General features: G+C 44.2%; 3 protein-coding genes across 3 annotated transcripts; 1 reads left to right on the forward strand and 2 right to left on the reverse strand.

Moving 5' to 3' along the window:
• Positions 1 to 830: 830 nt before the first annotated feature.
• On the reverse strand, positions 831 to 9,151 carry fem1c (fem-1 homolog c). Its single transcript, XM_079160524.1, is given in 7 exon segments — positions 831 to 2,888; positions 3,180 to 3,356; positions 3,794 to 4,176; positions 4,178 to 4,306; positions 4,661 to 4,849; positions 4,969 to 5,138; positions 7,813 to 9,151. Coding segments are annotated over 7 exon segments (1,857 nt in total). The 5' UTR covers positions 8,357 to 9,151; the 3' UTR covers positions 831 to 2,623.
• A 240-nt stretch (positions 9,152 to 9,391) lies between these two features.
• On the reverse strand, positions 9,392 to 14,259 carry tmed7 (transmembrane p24 trafficking protein 7). The gene is made up of 4 exons (XM_079162081.1): positions 14,239 to 14,259; positions 13,737 to 13,940; positions 12,454 to 12,699; positions 9,392 to 11,674 (listed from the first exon to the last, which is right to left on the reverse strand). The coding sequence occupies exons 2-4, from the start codon at positions 13,893 to 13,895 to the stop codon at positions 11,438 to 11,440; spliced, it is 642 nt and encodes a 213-aa protein (XP_079018207.1). The 5' UTR covers positions 13,896 to 13,940; positions 14,239 to 14,259; the 3' UTR covers positions 9,392 to 11,437.
• Positions 14,260 to 15,565: 1,306 nt separating this feature from the next.
• Positions 15,566 to 20,838, forward strand: LOC306697784 (RNA-binding protein MEX3B-like). Its single transcript, XM_079161832.1, is given in 7 exon segments — positions 15,566 to 16,269; positions 17,411 to 17,649; positions 17,858 to 17,903; positions 19,301 to 19,603; positions 19,746 to 19,747; positions 19,750 to 20,178; positions 20,320 to 20,838. Coding segments are annotated over 7 exon segments (1,998 nt in total). The 5' UTR covers positions 15,566 to 15,701; the 3' UTR covers positions 20,731 to 20,838.
• Positions 20,839 to 23,225: the final 2,387 nt, after the last annotated feature.

A 23,225-nucleotide genomic window follows, 5' to 3' on the forward strand; every position in this document is an offset into this window, starting at 1 on the left:
AAGACCGAAAGTCTACAGCTGTGCTCGTGGCTGACCGTAAGCATATCTGTTCATCATAAACCAAATAACAATCATAAAAGTATGGACACAAGATAAAGACAGCTATTGTTACGGCTGTGCTCAAAAACAGAGATGGGAACTTTTCCAGGAGCAAACATATTTGCTTGGTTCCTATGACCGAGTGGGCAAAGGGTTAGAAAATAAATGTTGGTTATTAAACATTTTAAAGTTCTCTGCAGAGCACCCAGTCAGCCGCTGTCGTTCTTTCATTGCTTCAAGCAACGAGGACTTAAACAAGCCGTAACTCAGCATGTTCTTATTCGGGACAGTTTTTTGGAAGCAACTGGATGCACAACATGAGCAACCCCTCCATCAATGTCAAAGGTTTCTCTGGACACATTCCAGTCCAGCGGGGTCCACTGTACACCAACTCCCAGCTCGAGTATCTGGAATGAGTCCACCGCTCGGTGAGCGTGTAGTGAAAGAAGCAGGAGCGTGGACTCTGTCACTGTGGAAATTATAATAGATACAGAAGCGGCAAAACCAACTGGTTGAAAGGGAACCTTGTGGTGATGCATTTCTTTTTTTGCCCAAAGCTGTGACATAGGAATGTCCCCCCCCCCCCTTTATATTAATTCCAGTCAGGAATAAATAAAAGCAGCCCTTTTCTTCATAAAAGGCCATCTTCTTGATGGGAAGGACACATGTAGCGGCCATGCAAATATAAAAAAAGGTTTAAAGACCATAGAAACGTTAACATTTGCCGACATTACAGCAAAAAGGCCCACAAATAGACAGAATATGGAAATGAAGACATTTGGACAAGGACACAAGTGCAACATGAGTTTATTGTCAAACTGGTTATTAAGACATGAACTTGATTAATGCCATATCAAATCTTAAACTCCGCTGTAATAAAGTGCAGATTCAAATCAAGTTGCCCTGGGAGTCCTCATACATTTTTCCATGTCTGGTTTTGAACAGGTTAAATAGACTGCAATATGAAATCCTATGAAGTATGAAAAGCCCTTTTTTTTTCTCAACCCACACATCTAAAGCTAATGTGCAAACAAGATAATCCACAAAGCTTTACTGTCCTGTACGTCGAGGCGTCCTCCCACTCATTCCGGTCTCATACAATTGGACGACAATGAGTAGAACTGTCCCAGCTGTAGTCTAGTTTGGAGTCTAGGAGTTCTCGTGAACGGTTTTCTGCAGTGATTGGTTGGTTGATATGCTGCTGCACATGCACAGTGAGCAAATGTTGGTAACCTATCTAGATTTTTTTTTTTTGTCCTTTTTGATCATGATTATTAAAAAGAACAACAGCATTTAAATGTCGGCCATGTATGAACGTTAAGAGGTCACTTCTGTGTACAAGCCTGCACACACGCCAGCGGTTGTAGACAGAGTTTGGCCGCTGTGGCTTCTAGTGGCAGTCATGTGCATTGTGGAATCTCCATGAGCGCCACTTCGTCAAACTCTCGCCCTCAATAATTTGTGTAAGCTCAAAAAAAAAAAAAACACTCGGCATACAAGAAAACACACTGCGTGGCACTCACACACACATACATACAAAAACAATCAGTCAAATTCATTCACTCTTCTTACCACAATCGGTACAATGTTTTTTTGCGTCCCCCCCCCCACACACACACTTCGCTGGGTGAAGTAAGGGGATACTGAAGGAAACGGCAGCAATGAGGTAAACACAAAAACTCATGAGATATTGCACAGACAAGTGCCGGCACAGAATACAACAGTCTCTCTTTCCAACAGCCTAGCCTGTGCATAGGAAGAATAAAGCACTTATGGTGTTCGCAGACATTAACCCTCTCTCGTAAAGCTTTGTTATACACTAAAGTGGGAACCACAAAAGGAGTCTGGAATCCACACCACTTGGCAGATATCCAGAGTTGCATGACCATGACTGAATATTTTGTAAAAAGTACAAAAAAAAAAACCAAAAGAAAAAACCTAATGAGTGAGGAAGGGTCCATGACTGTTGGCAACAGTGATGGGACAAACAAAAAAAAAAAAAAACCTGAAGTCCCAGCATATGTAGAAACGCCTCAATCCTTGCTTTGAGAAGAGAGAAGCAGGCAAAGTTGAAGCTGGGTCAGAGCCAGCTTGGAGAAAAATCTCTCAAGTTTCATTCAATAAATAGCATAGTGGAATATGCAACAAAAAAAAAAAAGGTTCAAATTTTTCTAAAGCAAAAATACGTAAACCCCTTGCTCAGTTCGTCCAGAGACACAATTGTATTTGTCCACGTTGCATCGGAAATACATCCCCACAGATCAGGCCAGTCGGAGCTGTGGCTCCATGAAGGCGCAAAACGGGAAGAAACTCGCTCCTCCATTCACGCCCATCATTTTTGCAGTTTCTTCTCGTTGAATGAGGACATTTTTGTTCACACAAATCTTCCAAGTTCTTACAATCCAAATAGTTGGAGTTTGCAAACCAAACCCAGAAAACAAATGGTGTCTTTCAGCTCAAAACACCTTGCGGGTCATGCCTTGAACTATATTGCTCCTCGGGTCGGTCCAGTCCACTCGATGTGATCACAACCCCCCTCCCCCCTCTTTTCATCCATCCATTCCCCTCTACTCCACCACAATCATTATCTGTGGAGCAAGACGAAGGCCTCTAGTTTCTCGGGGATGTTTCCCCGGTAGACGAGGCTGTGCTTGACGATGGCCCTGGCGGCCAGGCACTGCAGCGTGGTGTGGTTTATGGGCTGGATTATGTTTCTGGACAGCTCCTTCTCGTCCAGGAGGTCGCAGGCCGTTTGTTGGAAGGCGTTGGTGCTGTCAAAGTGAGTCCCCCACGATATCAGCAGGTTCATGATGTCAGGGTGACCGTTGGACGCGGCTATGTGAAGGGGGCTGGTGGGTTGGGAGAGATAACAGATCCGCTGTGTGAATATACTACAAAACACGTTATCATCGGTGTGGTCTGACATGTTCATGTTAATGGTGGCTGTCACAATGGCGCAGTTGGGAAGCTTTTGAGGTATGTTTCATTTAGCTTCTCGGTTTACAGACAAAAGCAATAAAATGATTGTTCTGACCTTTTTCCTACCATGTTTCTTATTAACAGAAATATAACCAGTATAGAGAAAGAACAATTATGGGTGCTGAAACTAGAGTGGAAGAAAAATAAATACAGAAACAGACCTGTTGTCATCTTCATCGCGGCTGTTCATATCTGCCCCACACTCAAGAAGGATGGAGGCGACGGTGAGGGAGGGGAACTTGCAGACGGGGTAGCGGCCCACACAGGTGGTGTTGCGGTCGACTGCCAGGTGTAGTGGACTGTAGCCGTTCTTACCACACGGCTGGAGCTTCAGGAATCTGTGAAGATTTGGAAAAAGACTTTTCAGGCAAGGGACAGCAACAAAAGGTGACAATGAACTACAACCTTCATGGTAACCGCACGAAGCAAGGGACACAGTGTCCCAACCGACAATAAGGACCTACGGTTTGAATGATTTTCGTGGCACAGATTAGACATCTCACGTGACGTATCGACACATATTTACAAAAGGCCTGTGGCAGAGGTGGAACGCATCGTTTAGCTCTTATTTGGTTAAAAAGGGGCGGAGTATGAAAGTGCTATGACTACCAAAGCAAATACAAAGCAGAGCATGAAAAATACATTTTAAGTAACACGGTCAAAGAAAAGCACCGCTACAAAAAAAAATCAGTGGGTGACCTCGCTCTACAAGTCTACCAGGGCAGTTTTCCTCACAGAAGACAAATTGTTGCCAATAAAAGTAACCTAAACTCACTTATAGATGGTTTCCTTTTTGAAGTGGTCCTGCTCTGCGGTACAGGGCACCTTCTCTAAAAGACAGATGAGGTGCAGGATGATTGACAGGGCCTTGCTGAGCTGTGCAGGGTCGGGAGGCATCGGCCCATTTTGTGTAACTGCCCGCTCAATCTCCAACACGCTCTTGGAAAGGATCCCCATCAAGTCCTCAAATGACACCGATGTCCCCAGGAGCCCTTTGGCTCGGTCCTGCAGCATGAAGGAGAAGAGCTCAGCGAACGACAGCAGGCTGGAGGCCGTCATGGGGCTGAGCGGGTCCAGGTTGCTTTGCTGCATGTCCAACGCATACTTCCACAAATTGATACAGCGCTCAAAGTTCCCAGAGTCGGCGTAGACGGCCCCCCCGGTACCGGATGTAATACGACGTGTCTGGGTGTTGCGGGCCGAGGATCCTTTCACGGATGAGCAGCGCCTGCATGCGCATCTCATCTGGGTCAGATATCAGCCCGTCCAGCTCTTCTCCGTTTGTTACCTAGGAGGAGGATTACAACGTCAAGACAATGGCAGGGTGGAGACTTTTTGGCAGTTTAGGGTTAACTGTTATTTTGTGGAGAAAAAAAAAAAAAAGTAAAGTTTCTTCACAGTAAACACAAACAAATGCAGCCTGTGTCTGCAAACACAAAAAAAGACTAAACTGAAGCTTTCGAGGTTTTTTGTGTGTGCACAGTGACTTTAAAAGCAGTCATCCTGCTAAACTCTGTGCTGTTGTCACCAAATTATAACCACGTCAGCAATAACAAAAAGCTATTATTAGAGCATCAAATGCAATGCGGAATCACTCTGGGGTTGGTGCTTGTTGGAAAAACCGGCTCAAACTAATACTCACCTCCCTGGCGTAGTCGTATGCCATGATCAGCTGCTTGGCTTCTGGTTTATGGACGATGGTGTTCCCGTCCATGTACCTGAGGTCCATGGCTCTCTTCCAGTATTTCAACGCTCCGAGCAGATCTCTCTTCTTGTCAACAAACGTGGCTCCAAGGAGCTCCAGGGCATCGATGCGCTCCGTGTGGCTCGTCTGCAGAGAAGAGAACAGCATCTTGTCATGCATTTCTCCAAGAGACTCCTCATAACCCCTAGCCTCACATGAATCCATGCGGAAAATCTCTTCCATTTGTAAGAGACGGAGCCTCTGACCTGCTCGTGCGTCGTGAGGTCGTCTACGATGTTCGTGTGGCCTGTGACGCTGGCAGACAGCAGGGGCGTCATGCCGTAGCCGTCCTGCTCCATGGACGCGCCGAACTGCAGTAACATCCGCATGATCTCAAGGCTGCCCGACTCGGCACAGTCATGAAGCGCCGTGTTGCCTGCATACATCAAGCAAACAGTCTCATTATTTCCACATTGAGACCTAGAAAGTTACAGCAAAGCCTGGAGTGCATTCGTTTACCCTGGACACCGTCCTTTCTCGAGGAATATATTCAAAATGCTGGTACAAGGATTTTCTCACTTCCACTCGATGAGTCAGGTGGAACATTGTCATGCTCACAGTATATGCATGTGATTACAAGTGAAATCTGGTGAGACTCAAGACATGGTGGTGTATTAAAACAGCCATCAACACATAACGGAGCACATTTTTTAACTATAGCATACAATAATTACTCACTGAAAACATGCAAAAATGGTCATTTCAGCTTCCAAACTTGAAATCAGTGCCGATTCTGAATTTTTTAAAACAGGACCAAATCCACTATTACTGCATTTCCTCAAGTTAAGAGTCCTGGGTAGTTTTAAATACAAAGGTTCCTGCAGTAAGGTCCCTTTGATAGTGTACTCGTGTTGCCCACTGACATCTTTTGAATGTTTTATGCATGCAGAGCAAAAAGACTGTCTGCATCCAGACAAACCCTTGTGAGTAATACTAATGTACATGGCTTAACGAAAAGTACCTGCTACATGAAGGGTCAATTGTGGAGGTACAATACTCCTCCTATAGGCATGTCTTTGCCATCGTTACATTGAATGTGTTCTAATTCTGCTCATTCTGTCTGTACACATGACATCTATTGCACTTCTGTCCATCATGGGAGAGGGATCCCTCCTCTGTTGCTCTCCCACAGATCTCTCCCTCTTTTCTCCCCAAAGGTTTTTCCTGTTCCTATGCAAGGGTTCCGGGACAGAGGATGTCGCATGTGTACAGATTGTAAAGCCCTCTTGAGGCAAATTTGTGATTTTGGGCTATACAAAAAATAAATTGAATTGAAATTGAATCGTTGTCCTGCAAACTAGGTCACTAAACCCTTGAATATCAGAGTCAATCAACAAAAACATTGTTTTATTTGGTTCTTTAAGTAAATCAAGTCAACCCACCTAATAAACAACACTTTATTATGTCCATCCTTACCAGCCTGTCATGTCAATGGAACACTTGTGTAATGCTGCTTTCGCTTGCGTCTAGCCTGGCCGCTCTAAACCAAGGTAAACTAAGGTTAATCCATATTCAAGCAGACCAGACAGGGTTAGCCAGGGATTAACCATTATTTATACTCTGTTTTCCTCTAGTTTGGATGGTTAAATGCCTTCAAATAGACTCTGTTTGCTACAAAGGAATGCTATACCAATGTATCACCGTGTTGCCATACATTTGAAACAATGCCTCTTGGACCTTCCTCAAAACCAGGTGTGACCAAAGCTGACACCTTTTCGGGGGGGGGATGTTGAGCTCTGCTCTTCCGGATGATAAATTCACTTCCACTAACAAAAACAAGTTAATCCCGAAACTAAGGAAATCCTTCACAAAGCCAGTGATTAGTCTGAATACTCATTATGCACTTCTAAGCTGAATTTAGGCTACCTTAAGCTGGAGTGAGGACGGCACCTCACTAGCAGGTGTTGTACTGAAGGAATGTAATAAACTACATGTTGGTTGATCTGGGGAGGAAGAGAGCAGCAGACCACAGCCGCCGAGGCAGTTCAAATCAGCTGGGATTGTAGTTTCCATTGTTTTTGGAGACTTACACATCTACTCCTTCGTGTTGGTTCAGCTATTATGGAAGGTCTGAAGAATAGATTAGTAAGGGAGCTTTCCACCTTAATCACCACACATGATACTGAAAAGCTTGCTTGTTAGCAAACGCTTTGGTTTGTGCACAATAGAGCACCTGCTGCTTTTTCTCCTACCAGTCAGGTGAACTGTCTTGACTTTGGTGTCTTCATTAGGCAAGTAAAGGATGAGCTACAACAGCGCCGTTCTGACACTCAAATGTGCAAACAAATAAATACTGCTTGCAGGTTTAACAGAGTAGTATGTATACATTTTTGAGTGTATGATCATTTGAAACACACGGAGCATACAGGTGGTCAGAGGAGAAGTGGACAATAGTTGATGGTACATCTTCAGGGCAAATTGATAATTTCTCCAACCATGAAAACTGGTCAATTTTGAAATCCACTGGATTTTGAATTACAGCTTTCCTCCACATCTACAGTGGTCGACTGTTTGATAAACACAATTATGCAGGATATCACTTTAATGCGTTTCTCTTCAAGCAGTCCTGTGGGCGGTCATTGTGTAAAATTGAAATAAATTTAAAAAAAACAACAACAACTAAAAACCACAAATGGACACTGGTTTTAATGTATTCATAGAACAACATTCAAGGAGAGCTTATGACACACCCACTGAATCAGTCCAGGCTGACATACTCGTCATCACCACAGCTTTCCATTGTGAAACCAGAAGTTCATGTTATGCTGTTGAGTCATTTCACATGAAACATGCAAATGATTTAATTACCATCTCATATTGTTGACTACTTAATACAACGTGTGCATTTAGAACTCCGTGTGTATGTTTGCAACATAATCTTTTTTCCCTGATTTGATCAAAAATCACTTGCTACCAGACTGTGAAATACCTATATTGATCTCCCAGTTTTCTAGCAACACTACTGTGAAATAAGGAATGAAAACCATATGAAACTCTGGATTGTAGTGTGTCGTTTGATGCTGATAGCTGTGAGTGCGCTATCCACTGACCTTTTACACTTTTCCTGTTGACGTCTGCGCCTCTCTCCAGCAGGTACTGCGCTATCTCCTTGTGTCCTTTGTAGCAGGAGATCATGAGACACGTGTGGCCGTGTCTGTTGGCCACCTCCAGGTCAGCTTTGTGCTCCACCAGGTACTTTACAATGTCCAGGTGGCCGTCAAAGCAGGCCGCCCTCAGGGGGGTCGAGTTGGTGAGGGTCGTGCTGTTCACAGAAGCTCCGTGGCCCAGGAGGGACTGTACCACCTTCAGGTGACCCGCCGCCGAGGCTGCCCACAGAGGGGGCGCCCCCTCGATGGTCTCCCCGTCAAAGTTCACCGACCCACCGACCTCCACAGGAGCGCTGCAGCACTCCAGCAGGTACTCCACCAGGTCCAGGTGGCCGTACCGGGAGGCCATGAGGAGCGGCGTGGCCCCGTTTGTCTTCTCACCCATCAATTTGGTCACCTCGTGTCCATCTTTGTTCTCCAACAGCTTCTGGAGCAGCCGGAGCTTACCGTCTCTGGCTGCGTTAAATACTGCCGTCTTTAAATCCATGTCTGGGTGTTAGTGTCACCGTTTTAATAAAAACGCAACAATGCCCGCGAAACAAAAAAGGTGAAAGGTAGCTCGAGGTGTAGCGTAGCTGGACAGGTGGAGCTCGGGACCCTTTGTTTACAAGAAGCTCCACTCACGAGCTAACGGGAAAGACACTCACGTTAGCGAGCGCTTTGGTTAAAACCCACGGCAATGTTTGACTTTCTAAACTTCAGCTTTAAAAATGGCCATCATCTGCCTGCTCTGTGACTCTTTAAATAAAGTAAATTAACTCAGACTTTTGAGACGACCCTTGGTCCAGTAATACATTTGTTAGCACGGTGGCTAGTCAACTTCCTTGATCTCTTTAGCTGAACCGACTAGCTTATCTGGGCTGAACTAACGTTACACTTCTTTATTGATCGTTCAACCGATACTCAACCACCGACACGTCTTCTCCTCGCCTCCATTGTATCTGCTTCCTGCGCCTGTCATTGTCCCACAACACACTGCCGAGACGGTATTTATATTCGCTTCCCGAGGGCCGAGATACTGACATCCACCCCCACCCGTCACGTCGTGCTGCTGTTAGCTTAGCCTGGTGAGCGACGGTTGGCTTCTTGTTCGTCTAAACACTCGGAGGATGTCCCCAGAGTGTCAGAGACGTTTGTCTTTCACACACGTCCAAAAACACGCGACGTTACCAGAAGCGACCCCCAAAATACCAGTTGTCCACGTAGCCACTCAGCAAGCTGGCACGACAAGTCTGAGCGAAGGTAAACAGGGAAGAAAATCCACCCACGGCTCGACCGGATGATCACGACTCAGTTTCTGTCAAATCGCAAATCCAGCGCAGTCTTTTTTCTCGAGTAACGCAAATGATTGACGGTGTGAACAGCCAATCACAGCGCTAGCAGACTGTGACGTGGTCGATAAGAAACAACAAAAGGAGATTGCTGCTTTTCAGGGAACCTTGGATTTTATAAATAAGAAGTAATTACCACATAAAGAGAAACCAGCGTCAAAAGATTTCTTAAAATACGTCCTATGAATCTTCCGGATTAAGAAATATTTAAAAAATATTGTCTGGGTGCAAATATGACTGCGATGGCCTTGATTATATCTCTCCCTGCAGGTTAAAATAAGCATGACCAGAAGATACATCCAAATACTTCATCCCTGAAAAGCAAGTGTTTATTAATGATAAATCAATTAAAAAAACTCGACCTTTTAACAAAACATGTATTCAGCTGTCTCAATTAAACAGTTCCCAGAATGCACCAGAGCTGAATTTGTTTTAAAAATAGTGCTGCAAATGATTACATCGTTTAATGGTTGAATATTTTCTGGGTTATTCAGTTAAGAGTAAAGAAACCAGAAAAATATTCACATTAATTAACTGCAGTTTTTTTTTATATACTTTTTTTCTGAAACAATTACTCAAACCAATCGATCCACTATCAAAATAGTTGTCGATTAATTTAATAGTCGACAACTAATCGATAAACCATTGCAGCTCTAGTCAAAAAATGACCTGTCAGCGCATACAGCTAAAACTGAAAAGCCAACCCTGCACCCCCTACCAAGACTGTCGAACATTATGAAGGAAAAACATACAAAAGTAAGCAACGCCAAACCAGAACTAACACATGAATACAATCAATTATAGTTATTTTCCAATGCCTCTAGAATCAGTAATGACAGTTAAACAAGACCAAACTATAAGAGGGTAGTTTTTGGTTTTGTTCAGTGGGTTACGTATAAAAGTCTCTGTCTTGAATATAATATTTATCTCACATTACAACTGTGTTCTCATTCAGGTTGTGTACTGTAAAAATTCTACAGGTGAACTTCAAAAGTTATTTAATGTTTCGGCCTTCATGCCTGTGTCTAAGAGCAAAATCTTCTGTTAGATGTTGTTTACAAATCAAAACAGTGATGAAAGAATGACCCACTGACTTTTACGTGATTCCTGGCTGGAGCAACACTACCAGCTTAAAGTAAGCCTGTAACTGCACTCTCAAATGTTTAGATGCAGTCATATAATATAGAGCCACAGTAGATTTAAGCCGTCTAAATCTTCATTTGGAAAATAGGCAGTCAGGGATAAAAAAAAAATTCAAATCACATTTACAACTCAAAAGGTACTGGAATTAACTTATAATCAAGCAATTTTTTGCAAAACAACATGAATTTTACAACAGTGCTGTATAAAACCAAAAGAGCAACATCAGCCCACAAGATAAATAGGTTGTTACACTTTCAACAGCAGAGGCGGGACTAGCTATAACATTGCAAGGGAGCCAGTGAAAGACATGGTGCACTTAAAATTGCTGGCTAAACACACAAAATGTGTCATTTTCAAACAAAAGAATAATATCCGTTATTTCTTTTTTGTCTTCCACACTGAGTCGCATAGATAATACAATTTTAAGAGATAGTTCGCCTAATAACTCATCTAAAATGACAAAGGTGATAAAAACACAACACAATATCTACTCTCTCACTTGATACAGCGAGGTTTAATAGAGAAAAAAAAACACAACATATTTTTCAGAACCAAATGCAACCTTAGTGTGGTTTTAGAGACCCGATGCTCTGCACGTAAAGAAATAAACAAAACCATAAACCTTGCAGTGTGAGTACATCTAGTCACAAATTACACTCTTTGTCATTTCAGTGCACCGTTTGGGCTGAAAAATGGAAGAGACCAGGGACAGAGCATTTTAAATGACGGGGGTAGAAAAGAACACAAATACAATAAGAACACATTCTGAAATTATTTCAAATATTTGAAGTATTTAAGGTCTGCTTTAACTTTCTGACCTTAATCGGCCTCCGATACAGATAGTTACAAGTAACAAAAGAAAGCCTTTCTTTAGGTTCTCTTTTACCCCACAAAAACATTTGAAACATACATAACCTTTCAGCTCAAGACTAATTTGCATAAAGTTAGTAAGAAAATCAGTGCTGAGTATGGATGACGTGTCAGATTGTACGACCTGGCAGTTTGATATTATCCAATTTCAGATCAGCACTGATATTCTAACCGACTCTGTGCACAGGTCCAGGTACGGATAAAGAAAGTGGTGAATCAGACTGTTACGATCCGACGCGTGTTGTAGTGGTCTTCCTGTCAGAGAAGAAGCTTCTCAGCAAGACCACCTGACTGATGCTGACCACCAGAAGTATCATGGCCTCGCCGATGGACCAGAATGCAACACGGGTGTTGAGGTCCTCCGCCCGACTGCGTCCCTGTGCCTCACGAAGGCGGAAGTGGGTCTGATAGTCGATGACAGACTTCAGGGCCTCGTGGATCGACACGCAAGCTGACTCCATCTGTATATGGTGAAAGGAAAAGGAAGCGAAGACATAAGATATTTCGACTGTCTTTGACAAATTTACGTTAATCACACTTTTTGACCCTACAACCATCCACTTTAGATTTGGAACGAAGTGTTTAACTATAAAAGACTAAGTTTACTAGCTGAAGTAGTTCCTTGTCCACTGATTTCTCCAAAATATGTTTCATCTAACACACCAAAAAGGTGTGTCAGTCATTACAGCAGTTTAAACCTCTTTTCAGGTATTGGGTGGAGCTTTGCTGGGAATTCCCAAAGGTCACAAAACTATTTCTAGGAACCAGGAACAACAAAGGTGTTAAACTTAGTTTATGAGCCGTGTATGGCACCGCGCGGGCTACGCCAGAGGAAGGAAAAACAAAGTGTACTGTGAAGAAGCAAGAAGACAACAACTGATAGCAGCTAAACGCCATAAACCAACTTTGTCAATGCCAAGGAGGAATTGTAATTAACTGTAAACTCATATCTTATGTTTATGGACTACTTTATTGCCTTAATACAGGCACTGTTGACAAAGAAGTCGTTTATTAAATGTATTATAATGAAACAAAGGTTGAATATCCTGAAAACAATTTGATTTCAATTGATGAAAAAAAAGGATAAAAGAATCAGGTTTAAGTCAGAATTACACAAAGAAAAAAGCATGTCTGCAATTGTACAACATATACTCTTCAAATGTATAGAAACCTAAAGAAACATGCAGTTCCTCACACATGAACAAGCAAAAGCATGCGCATCCTCGCACACACAGCTTACCTGAGTGAGAGCAGTGACTCTGTTCTCATTTGGGAAGAGTGGAGGGTCGTCGCCAACCTGGAAGTCAAAGTACACCGTCTTGTGTGTAAAGGTGGAGAATTCGTTACTGAAGCAGAACTTGAAGGTGCCATTCTTGGCCGCTGTGAAGGTAAAGCTGTCGTATTGCTTCTTCATCTCTTTGTAGAGTGTAGTGCCTTCTGGGTCCTCCAAACGACAGTCCACATCATAATGGCCACCGGTCACCACCTGGGAAAACATAAAGACGAGAGGACACAATATTTAATTTTCTTTTTGAAAGCCACCATGCATTGTGAGAAGTAGTACGGAGGATATGGACAAAACTCATGTCATCATTATCACATCCAAATCAGTCAAATGTGGTATTTTACTAAAACACAATTCAATAATTTCCTAAAATATATGTTGTCAATTATTTAATGTCACAAGTTGTGCAGATTTTAGTCATATTGAGGCATAAAAGACTGGCGTGAAGAGATAATACAATCTATGATCCTCGGCTACCTCATTCCACATGTCGAAGTGTCCTTAGACAAGATAGTGATCCCCACATTGCTCCCTAAGGCTGGGCCATCCGTCTGAGTGTGCGCGTGCGTGTGCGTGTATGTATGTTGACATGTAGTGTCCCGCACTTTAAGTGGTCGGAAGACTAGAAAGGCGCTATATAAATGCAAGTCCCTTTACCATTTATTATAAATATAATGAATAATCACTCATACCTAGGAAGGAGGCAACACAGTGGCCTAATCTAACGGAAGCTAAAGGCTAAATATAGCTCTCTCCAAGATCTTTAAGATGTAGACAATATGTTTATCAGTACGACTGGACTGGATTAAATATTTGCTTTTTATTATTTTTTTTATGAATTATTTAGACAAATAATTATAACTTTAGCTACTAACAGGAAACCCACAGAGGTATATGAAAATACATATAAATCATATCGTTTATATGGTAATAAAATGACCAAATCTGCATACTAGTGCAACATTCAGAGTTATGTTGTTGTATATGATGGTACCCATAGAGATAGAAATGTTGTTTATGTAGACAAAATCCAGCTGTTAGAGCAACGCTTATGCATCAATAAATACAATGAGAAGACAGGAAAAGTGTGTTTAAAAGAACATTTTAAACGTTTGTTGTTTATATTTTAGAAAGTCGACCATGAATTCATCAGTCATTCACTTAAACATGACTGCTTCCCATTAGGACGATTATTACGGTGGAGGGCTGAGGTTTTGTCCGAAAGACGACCCACGCACCTGAAACTCCAGCGTACACTTGGTGCCGATGATGATGTCTTCGTAGAAACACTGCTTGGCGTTGTCTGGTAGCTCAAACGTTAGCTCGGAGCCCAGCACCCACATGCAGAGCAGCTGGGCCGATAGCACCTGCAACAGCAGCCGAAAGGATCCGTACATCCTGCAGACCGAGAGCCAAGCTTCACAGTGAAAACCCGAGCCGACCTGCCGACATTAACGGTAGCAGACATCAAACTTAGTTCAATAGCGTTGGAGGCAAAAAGACAAAAATGGTGACAAAGCAAACCCGGACATTGGTATCAGCGACAAGCTGTTAGCTTAAAGCTAACTGGCCTGCTGGCGAGCCTTTGTATTTAGAGACACAAAGTCACGAAGGATTTGTAACATTTGATTGTGGCTAGTACATTAGTGTATTATGGCCACTGAAGTAAAAGCAAATCATAACATGAACATTATCATTTCTTAATTCATTATTTTGTCCAAGTCAGCATTAGCTACTCACCTCAAAGTACTCAACCGGATGCGCCTAACGCTAAGTAACGTATTACAAACGTGGCACGGCATTGGCTGTCATCTGTAAGAGTCCGCCTCCTACTCTCCCTCATTGGTCAACAGATAAGAGGAGGAGGGCTTATGATGTCACGTGGGCCACGTCCTCATACTAGAGATGCGTATCCTCCTTTTGTCAATACACACCAATGAGGCTGCTAATGAATAGATACATTTGAGACACATCACTGTATCTGAAAATGATGTTTACTTAAAAGGCTGGTAGATTGAATACAATATTTGACAACAACAAAAATCCACAAATACAAAACCTGACTGATTGTAGCAAAAGTCCAGAATAATAATCATCATCATGTAGGACCACTGTTTTATAGGACTCATGGCATGTAAAGGCATGTGCTTGTAAGAACTGGTTGTATCAGATTCTATGCTACCTTTTTCATCAGATTTATGAGATGTTTGTGGTCATGCAACAGAGGACCTCTGAGGGTTTCATATAGGGGGTGGAATGTTTTGTCCAGGAAAATCATTTTCTGTCTCATTTTCTCTATTGAGTCAACCACAGGATACACCCCAGGATAGCGTATTTCTGTTTGAATCTGAGATGCCACTGGTCCAGCAGACCACTGCATAGAGGATGGTTGTTGTTACCACAGAGTCATTGAATGTTTGGTGCCCCACCGACTCCAAAGTCCTCCTTCCTGTGGAGGGCATCTGTGCTATCAGACTTCTACAGCTCTTTGCTCTGCTGGACAACCAGTTATTTGAAAGACTGTACAACCGCTAAACAAACTCCCTGGAAGCTCACTGTTGTTTGCAAGGTTGCTTTGTCATTAAAAGCTAGTTGGAGGAATATTGTGGTCCTACTCCGTTTTCATCAAATCAGCATCTCCTGAAATTAAAGGAACGGCACCTTTGGCCTGAGCGTACATCCATGGTAGCTTCTAGCTGGTCATACATTGGTCTACTGGCTGCTTCTGCACTAGCTATTTCACTGAGCTTGACCCCAATCTACACCTTGTAATACAACTTTACTTATTTCTGTTGTTTTCTCTTGATCCCTCCAAGTACAGCTCTGTGTAGAGAGCCACAGTGGTTGTCTCTGAAGCCTCGCTGAATTATTTACCCAATGCGTCGGGGTGTGTAACCCACTGGCAGATGGGCACCAATAGATGTATTAATATATTATAATGACTCATACAATACCACTGCGCGCTGAGTGCGTCTTCCTGACAGTTGTGAATACACGTCTGACCCCAAAACAAAGTCTCGCGTGAACCAGCAACGCGAGATTACAGTGTAGGGAGGGCTGCATGGTGGAGAGCTGGAAGACAAAACAAAAGCCACACATTTCATCTCAACAGGCGCTGGTCGCTTTTAATTTTTTTGTAAGCCAAAAACTAATTTGATTAATTTTTATTATCGATTCCCGTTGAACGCCAACAGTTTGTCATCATGCCGAGCAGCACGTCTTTGCTGGAGGCCGACGAGGGAGAGTCCGAGGTCCCGCCGCCGCTAGTGCACGCTTTCGCCGGTATGGGCCTCGAGGAGCACCACCAGAGCCAGACCCCCGAACAAGTGGACGAGAGCCTCCCTTACCACCACCACCTCCACCCGGTTTCTCACTTCAACCTCCTCGGTACTGTCCTCGACTTGAAGCCCCTGCACCGGCCGCCCTCTGGAGATGAAGTAAACAACATGACCGAGGACGAAGAGCCTGAAGTTATAACCGACTCCTCGTTTCTAGCGCAGGCCCACCGCCACCAACACCTCCAACCGGGGCCGTGTAGCTCCGGGATGGAGCCGCCGCACATCGAGACGGTCTTGTTGTACAACGGAGACGAGCGGGACGATACCGGGCTACCACCGGCTGGTAGCATGGCGATGCTACCACCCGGTGTGTACGGGGAGCCGGGCTACGAGGCCGAGGCGTCGCTGTTGGCTCGGAGAAAGAGCGTCAACACGACGGAGTGTGTGGCGGTGCCGAGCTCCGAGCACGTCGCAGAGATCGTGGGCAGACAGGGTGAGTCGTTGTTGTTCATAATTATATTATTAGGGTTTCAGTTGGACCCATTAGCTAACTCCCTGTTAAGTTGCTCAGAGGAGTTTGGAAGAAACTCGCTGTGAAGATAGTTCAGTCAGCTGTAAAGTAAAAGTTAAAATACGATACACACCAGAGTTAAAACAGGCCATGAAATATAACAAACGGATTAAATGATTACGACAAAATATTTGAATATACGAGACTGTTGACTGTTAAATACGTGTTAGCCAACTGTTAGCTAGTAACGTGAACTTATTGTTGGCACCAAAGCGCTATTTTACATCACACAGCTAGATAACATCTTTACACGTTACATGGTTTCACGTGGGACATTTGACTAGTTATACAGAGTTCAACCATTAACTAAATGACCTCCAGTCAACGGTACAGCTCACTTCGGTTCCCCAGACCGCGGTTAGCCGGAGACCGAACTAGCTTAGCTCTCTTCTTAAGTGGGTCAACTCGCCCAAACACCCCCAACAAAAGTTCGCATCACACGTTTGATGAACCAGCAGATCCAGCTGCGTCTTCTCGCACTGACAGCTCGTCTCTATTATTGATGGCGAGTCTGTGCCTCGCGCAAAGTGGACCTGTGCCGTGCCGTGCTAAACCAGTCTCGGCTTTGTCTCGGAGGAGAGCATGAGGAGCGGTGTGTGTTGGTCACCATTGCTTTGCCACATCAGCTGCAGGTTATAGTTAAAGCTCCGCAACACAACTCAAGACTCAACAGTTCAACCAAACACGACGGTCCTTTCTCAGACACTCTGTCTGGTCTGTTCCACACACTTTACATAATTCAGTGACAGGGTTGGGAGAATGTTATTATGTCGTCTTTAAGACCAGAGGGGGGAGGAGGAGGAGGGGGGGTGCACAGTCTGCAGTGTTGACAACAACAGGAAATGGCTCTGGTAACGATGCTGGACTCTCAACCACAGCTGAAAGGAATATTTAATGTATAAGACATGCCACTTTTAAAGGGCACGGGTTACTGGAAACTGAGATTGCGTATCCCATAATCATTTAACAGTTTGACATCAAAGTTTATTACCACGCGTGTGTAATGTGATGTATTTTAAAAGTGAAATGTGTCTTTCCTCGTCTTTTTTTCCCCCTCTGACAGGCTGTAAGATTAAGGCACTTCGAGCCAAGACCAACACCTACATCAAGACTCCGGTGAGGGGAGAGCAGCCCGTCTTTGTTGTGACGGGGCGCAAGGAAGACGTGGCCATGGCGAAGAGGGAGATCCTATCTGCAGCCGAGCACTTCTCCCTCATCAGAGCCTCTCGAAACAAGACGGGCCCGCTGTCTGCTGCCACCAGTCCAGGGACCCCCTCTCTACCCGGACAGACGACCATTCAGGTCAGTTACTACGTGATTATGAGTCACGAGTAGACGGACATTCTTATGCAGTGAATCACATTTAGTGCAGTCATTATAATAACCAAGTCTTGTGTATGTTAACTTCTAAGTACACTGGTTCCTTAAAGGAGGCCCTCTGTGCTTTCTGTTTTTGTGTCTGTCGTTTAAAGTGTGTGTGTAGTAACCATGTGTTATTTCAACCCTATAGGTGCGGGTACCATATCGTGTTGTAGGGCTGGTCGTGGGTCCCAAAGGTGGGTATTTTGAATTCATGCTGTGTTCAGATAGGTTGCTTGTTCCACTTGCTGGACTTCATGTTGTAAAGTTTTGACAGCGATTTTTAGCATCAATGGAAAAACAACAAGCTTGTAAAACGCTAGCAAACACAGGCATGGACAGGTGTGCTTCAATAGTTATATTAAGATTTGTGCTTTGATTTTACAAATGTTAGGAACAGCTTGAGTGTTTACAATAAGGCACTATATTTAAAAACAATTCATGATTTTCAAACTATGAAATTGAGGCTTTGGGTGACGAGGGGAACAGTTAACTCCCAACAGGTGGATTTGTTCATATTTGATTTTTGAGAGGAAAGCTCTGCTTGTGTTCAGACTCCGCACATTTCTGTAGTAGCCCATAAAGCCTCTTTTTGTCTTTCTGGGCATTTAAAGAAAAGTGTGAATTGTCCAATCAAGAGTCTTAAGTTGCGTCTTGAGGTTGAACATGCTCAGCTTTACTTCAGACGGTTACATTTTGTTCTCACCGAGCCTTTAACCCCCTTGCCCCGTTGACATTACCACCTCAGTGTCAGCAAGTCCTGGGGTTGATTTTGAAGTTGAAGTGCAATGGTTCTCAGCCATGTGCCACGAGGTAACACGTCAAAATGACAATACATTGGGAAATTGTGAGGAAACATTGTGTCACACAAACAGAAGCAATAGGCAGTGTGGAATATTAATATTCAATATTTGGTCTTTAAAAACATTTAGATAAAGCATTTCTTACCTGCCCATTAATCGTGACGCATTCGTTTTGTTAATGCACCCTGGTTATCCACCCTGGTTATTTTTTTAAATATATATATATATATATATCTCATTTATTTATTTATGTATAGTAATGACATTTGAAAAGGTTCCTACTCAGGGCTGATCCTCATGGTGTTGTGGTTAGGTGGTATGCACTTTAGCCAGCTGAGTCACCAAGACAGCCTGCAGTTCAGTGCTATAATTATTGCACAGCTGTGTTTCTTCCAATTTCAATTTCAGAAAAACAAGTGTCTTTACTGAAAATATTGAATGCTATGAATGTGTCTGTGCGGTCTTTAGTATTACTCGGCTTTGACACATGCAGGTCAAGCTGCAGTTCAGAAGCCACAAAGAAGTACAGAGAGATCTGTTCTCCAGCTCCATTCAGCACTATTAATACTTAACTATTCATCTGGAATCTTTACTCTACTCTTCTTCAATGGGCCATTGTTATGCTCAGATGTATGTTCCGGAGGAATGGTCATGCATATCATGTGTCAAACTTAATGTAATGGTGAACTCCTGACACTCCAGTAGCCATGTGACCAGAGCAGTTATTTAGACTCGGTGTTCAGCTTACAAGTGTTTAAGTACAAGGGTCTTGGTCTGGTCATATCTTTCAGGAGCAACCATCAAACGTATTCAGCAACAGACCCACACCTACATTGTGACGCCGAGTCGGGACAAAGAGCCAGTGTTCGAGGTCACCGGGATGCCGGAGAACGTGGACCGGGCGAGGGATGAGATAGAGGCGCACATCGCCCTCCGCACGGGAACCTGCGGCGGCATCGAGGCTCCTGGTGTAGACAACAATGACTTTCAGTACAACGGGACAGACGTCAGCTTTGAACATTCTGCAGCACAGGCTGGGTTGGGGGACGCCGCGTGGCTTCATGCAGGGGCATCATCCCCCAGTGGTGGCGGTGGTGGCGGCAGCGGTGGTGGCGGCAGCGGTGGTGGCGGCAGCGGTGGTGGCGGCAGCGGTGGTGGCGGCAGCAGTGGTGGTGGCAGCAGTGGTGGTGGTGGCGGCAGCAGTGGCGGTGGTGGTGGTGGCGGCGGCGGCGGCAGCTTGCTGCCAATGGGCATCAACGGTACTCAGCGAATAAATAGCAATATCAACGGCGGTGTCAGGATGTCTTCCACCTACCGCAATGACAGCTCCAGCTCCCTGGGCAGCGGCTCCAGCTCGGCTGATTCCGTCTACGGCAGCGGTAATGCTAACCGGGTTGCAGATTTAAGCCCAACCTGTCAGTTTAATGCAAATGCCAACAACAACAACAACAACAGTAATGGCGCCAGTACAGGTTTCTGGTTTGGCGAGAGCCTTCTCCCTGTGGGGCCTGATGAGCTGGTCAACCTGGCAGGTGGCGGCTCGTCCTCAGGATTTGACCCGTTAACCATCTCCACTGCCCAAGCCTCGCACCCTGCTGCACAGCCACAGATCTGGAGCCCCTATGTGGACCACCAGCCCCCCCAGACCTTTGATGCACGTCAATCTCAGGTAGGTGAAACTCAACAAGTGCATACAGGTTATGGCCTCCTGTTATGACCAGGTTAGTTTAGGCTTTTGCCTACCGTTGATTAATACTTTAAAAAAAAATATGTTCCTGTTATCTAATGACTGTTGTTTTATTGTCTCCAGACCAGCCAGCCTGGGACGCCCCGGCTCTCTCCGACCTTCTCTGGGACAGAAGCCCTGGAGCACCCTCAGGCCCAGCGGGTTCACCGAGGGCCTTTTGGCTCAGCCGGAGCCCTCGATGCCCACAGGTTCCCCTCTTACAGCTCGGCCTTCTCCTCTTCCAGTGAAAGCACCGCCTCCTCTTCGTCCCCCCCCGAATCCTCTCTCCTCTATCGCCCGGGGCTCGGATCAGCGGCGAGAGGACAGGAGATATGCATCCACTGTATGGACAACCAGGTGATCGCTGCCTTGGTTCCCTGCGGCCATAACCTCTTCTGTCTAGATTGTGCCACCCATATTTGCCGGGGTCCAGATGCCGTTTGCCCCGTGTGCCTGTCCCCCGTCACACAGGCCATTCAGCTCCGCAACATGTGATTTGAATCCATTTACTTTGATGGCTGATTGGGGTTCAGCCTCTCCACACTTCCAATTCATAACATCTGTGGGGAAATTACAAAACTGACCCTGAATCAGTGTCTAGGTGTGTCCTCACCCTTGTTTTGTCCAAGCTGGCGTGAATTAGGAATGATCTGTATTTAGGGCATGGGTTCGGGGGGGTCAGCCCGTTCATGTGCCTGCTATTGTGAAGTCTTCTTCCATTATTGATTGATCGATCAATGGGAGGGTCGGAAAACCCTCCGTGTAGCATTGGGTGGGCTGGGATATATACACATATATATATATATATATATATATATATATATATATATATATATATATATATATATATATATTTTGCCCATCATGTTTTTTTATTTACATTTTCTTCTCCCTTAAACATCTAATAATCGGTTTGTGACTACCTATATATATTATCAAACATTTTAAATGTCCTTTAAATTCTATTAGATACATAATGTTTGCTTTTCGGGTCAAAGTTATTTTAGGTCTCCATCTCAAAAGTTTTGTTCAATAGAAGAAAAATGCTGCTACGGTTGATTTTAAGTGCTGAAATATGGCCCAGCCCATTTGCCTCTCAATTATTGTGCTTATAGCGAACTTTAAGGAAAAAGAGCCGATGAGCATGTTTACAAATAGCGAGTCCCTCACATGAATACTAATTGTATTCTGGTTAACAAGGATTTTAAATGCCTACCACAGTAAACTGGATATAATGTACATATGCTGCATTATTCTGGCAAGTGCTACTCTGTCCCACATCATTTGCATAAATATTATCGGGCTATTTAGTGTATCTGTGCTACTTTAAACAGGATACGAAGTTTACATGCTCCGGATCATAAATCAGATATTCTTTTTGTGGATCGCTGATATTAACAGCATGTTGATTCGCCTGCAATCCCACCCACAGAGGGTCAAACCTGCCACGGCACAGATGTCACACTCCCAATGGCAACCCTCTTGTTTCTTTCCCAGACTAGAACCAACAGGTGGGGAACTGCTTTTTGTAGAGTACCGTCACAGGATGTCACACCACGTCAGTATTGCCACGTGTTGCTTTCCATTTCTACCTTTTAAACCATTTTTTACGGTAAACTTGTGCCTAATTCCGTTCCGAGAAAGCAAAAAGAAAAACAACTGCTTCAGCGGACGCACAGTGTTGCTCTGTCTTAAAACAAACTCGTGGCCTTTTTTTGGAAAGCCTGTAATTAACTGACAACACTATCTATAAAATCCAGATCTTTGCTCAAAAGAACACACGCTGACAGACTTACGGTCTTAATGTATTCGTCGAAGTTCGATCTCTTAAATGCATCTCGTTTGAACAAAAGTTATATCACAGGGATGTTTTCTTTTGTTTCCTATTTTTGTTGAGCCTTTCTCCATTATTTGCCACCTTTTGCTTTATCTTTTGGAACACCAAACAATCCCATTTTATTTCTGTTTCCATCGTTTTTACCTCTCATCGTGTTTTTTTTGTTTGTCTTTTCTTGTTTTGGGAAACCATGTGCTTGTTTCCAGCTAGAAAGATATGCACAGCGCGTCCCTTTGGACTCATCCCCCTCCCCCCCCCCCCTCCCTGTATTACAGTCACACTTTTAGTGAGTCTGGCTAGTTAGTAGTAACAATTCAACTGGGAGCCAAAACAGCTGACATTCTACCAAACTATATTGTGAAGACGTCTGTAACCTGGAACAAATCCCCGACAGACGTTTCAGCCATCTCGATAGTGTCCGCTCCGTTGAACTGCTCCACCCTGTGGCTGTGTCGTCACAGCCATTTTATATCCTCGCAGTCAGCAAAATAATTCCAATGGATGCAGAACTGAGGCGTTGCCCCCCCCTACCCCACACACACGTCTCGTCTACCAGGCCTATGCAAAAATCGTCTCAGTATGTCGACTACCCGAGGAAGCACAAGATAAATTAAGCTCCTCCGGTTCTAATTACCGAGCTCAAACTATCTTTGGCTTAACGTGTAGACCGAAACATCCCGTCTGTTTTTGCTACATTTCAGTCAGTTAAACCTCATTGCCTGCTCTAATGCAGTGATGAGATGTTTTCAATGGCACACACTTTGCTTCTCATGCTGTTGTCCTGTGCCCTACTAAGCACATCCTTCCCCGTATCTTATCACACTATTGACAAGTTTGGATTCCAATAACGGTCAGACTTTTGTTTCCCCCCCCCCTTCAATGTGTGCATCTGTCCGTTCCTCCGCCTGAAAAGTGAAGAAATGGTGGAAATCATCTCAAAGCTCAGCTTTAAACATCACTGTCTCAAGACCTTGTTTTACCGGAATGGATGAGTCGACGGGACATTTGGGAAGCAGCTGGAATGATTTCACCCTGGACTGTGCCGGCACTACATAAGGTCAATAATGTTGCTTTACTTTGTGGACATTGGACCGCAGTCCGTCTAGCATTCCAGCTGCAGACAGTATTTTTGAGTTACTCTAAAGCTTGGCTC

This window comes from Pholis gunnellus (genome assembly GCF_910591455.1).
Source record: "Pholis gunnellus genome assembly, chromosome: 6".
NCBI classification, from domain to species: Eukaryota; Metazoa; Chordata; class Actinopteri; order Perciformes; family Pholidae; genus Pholis; species Pholis gunnellus.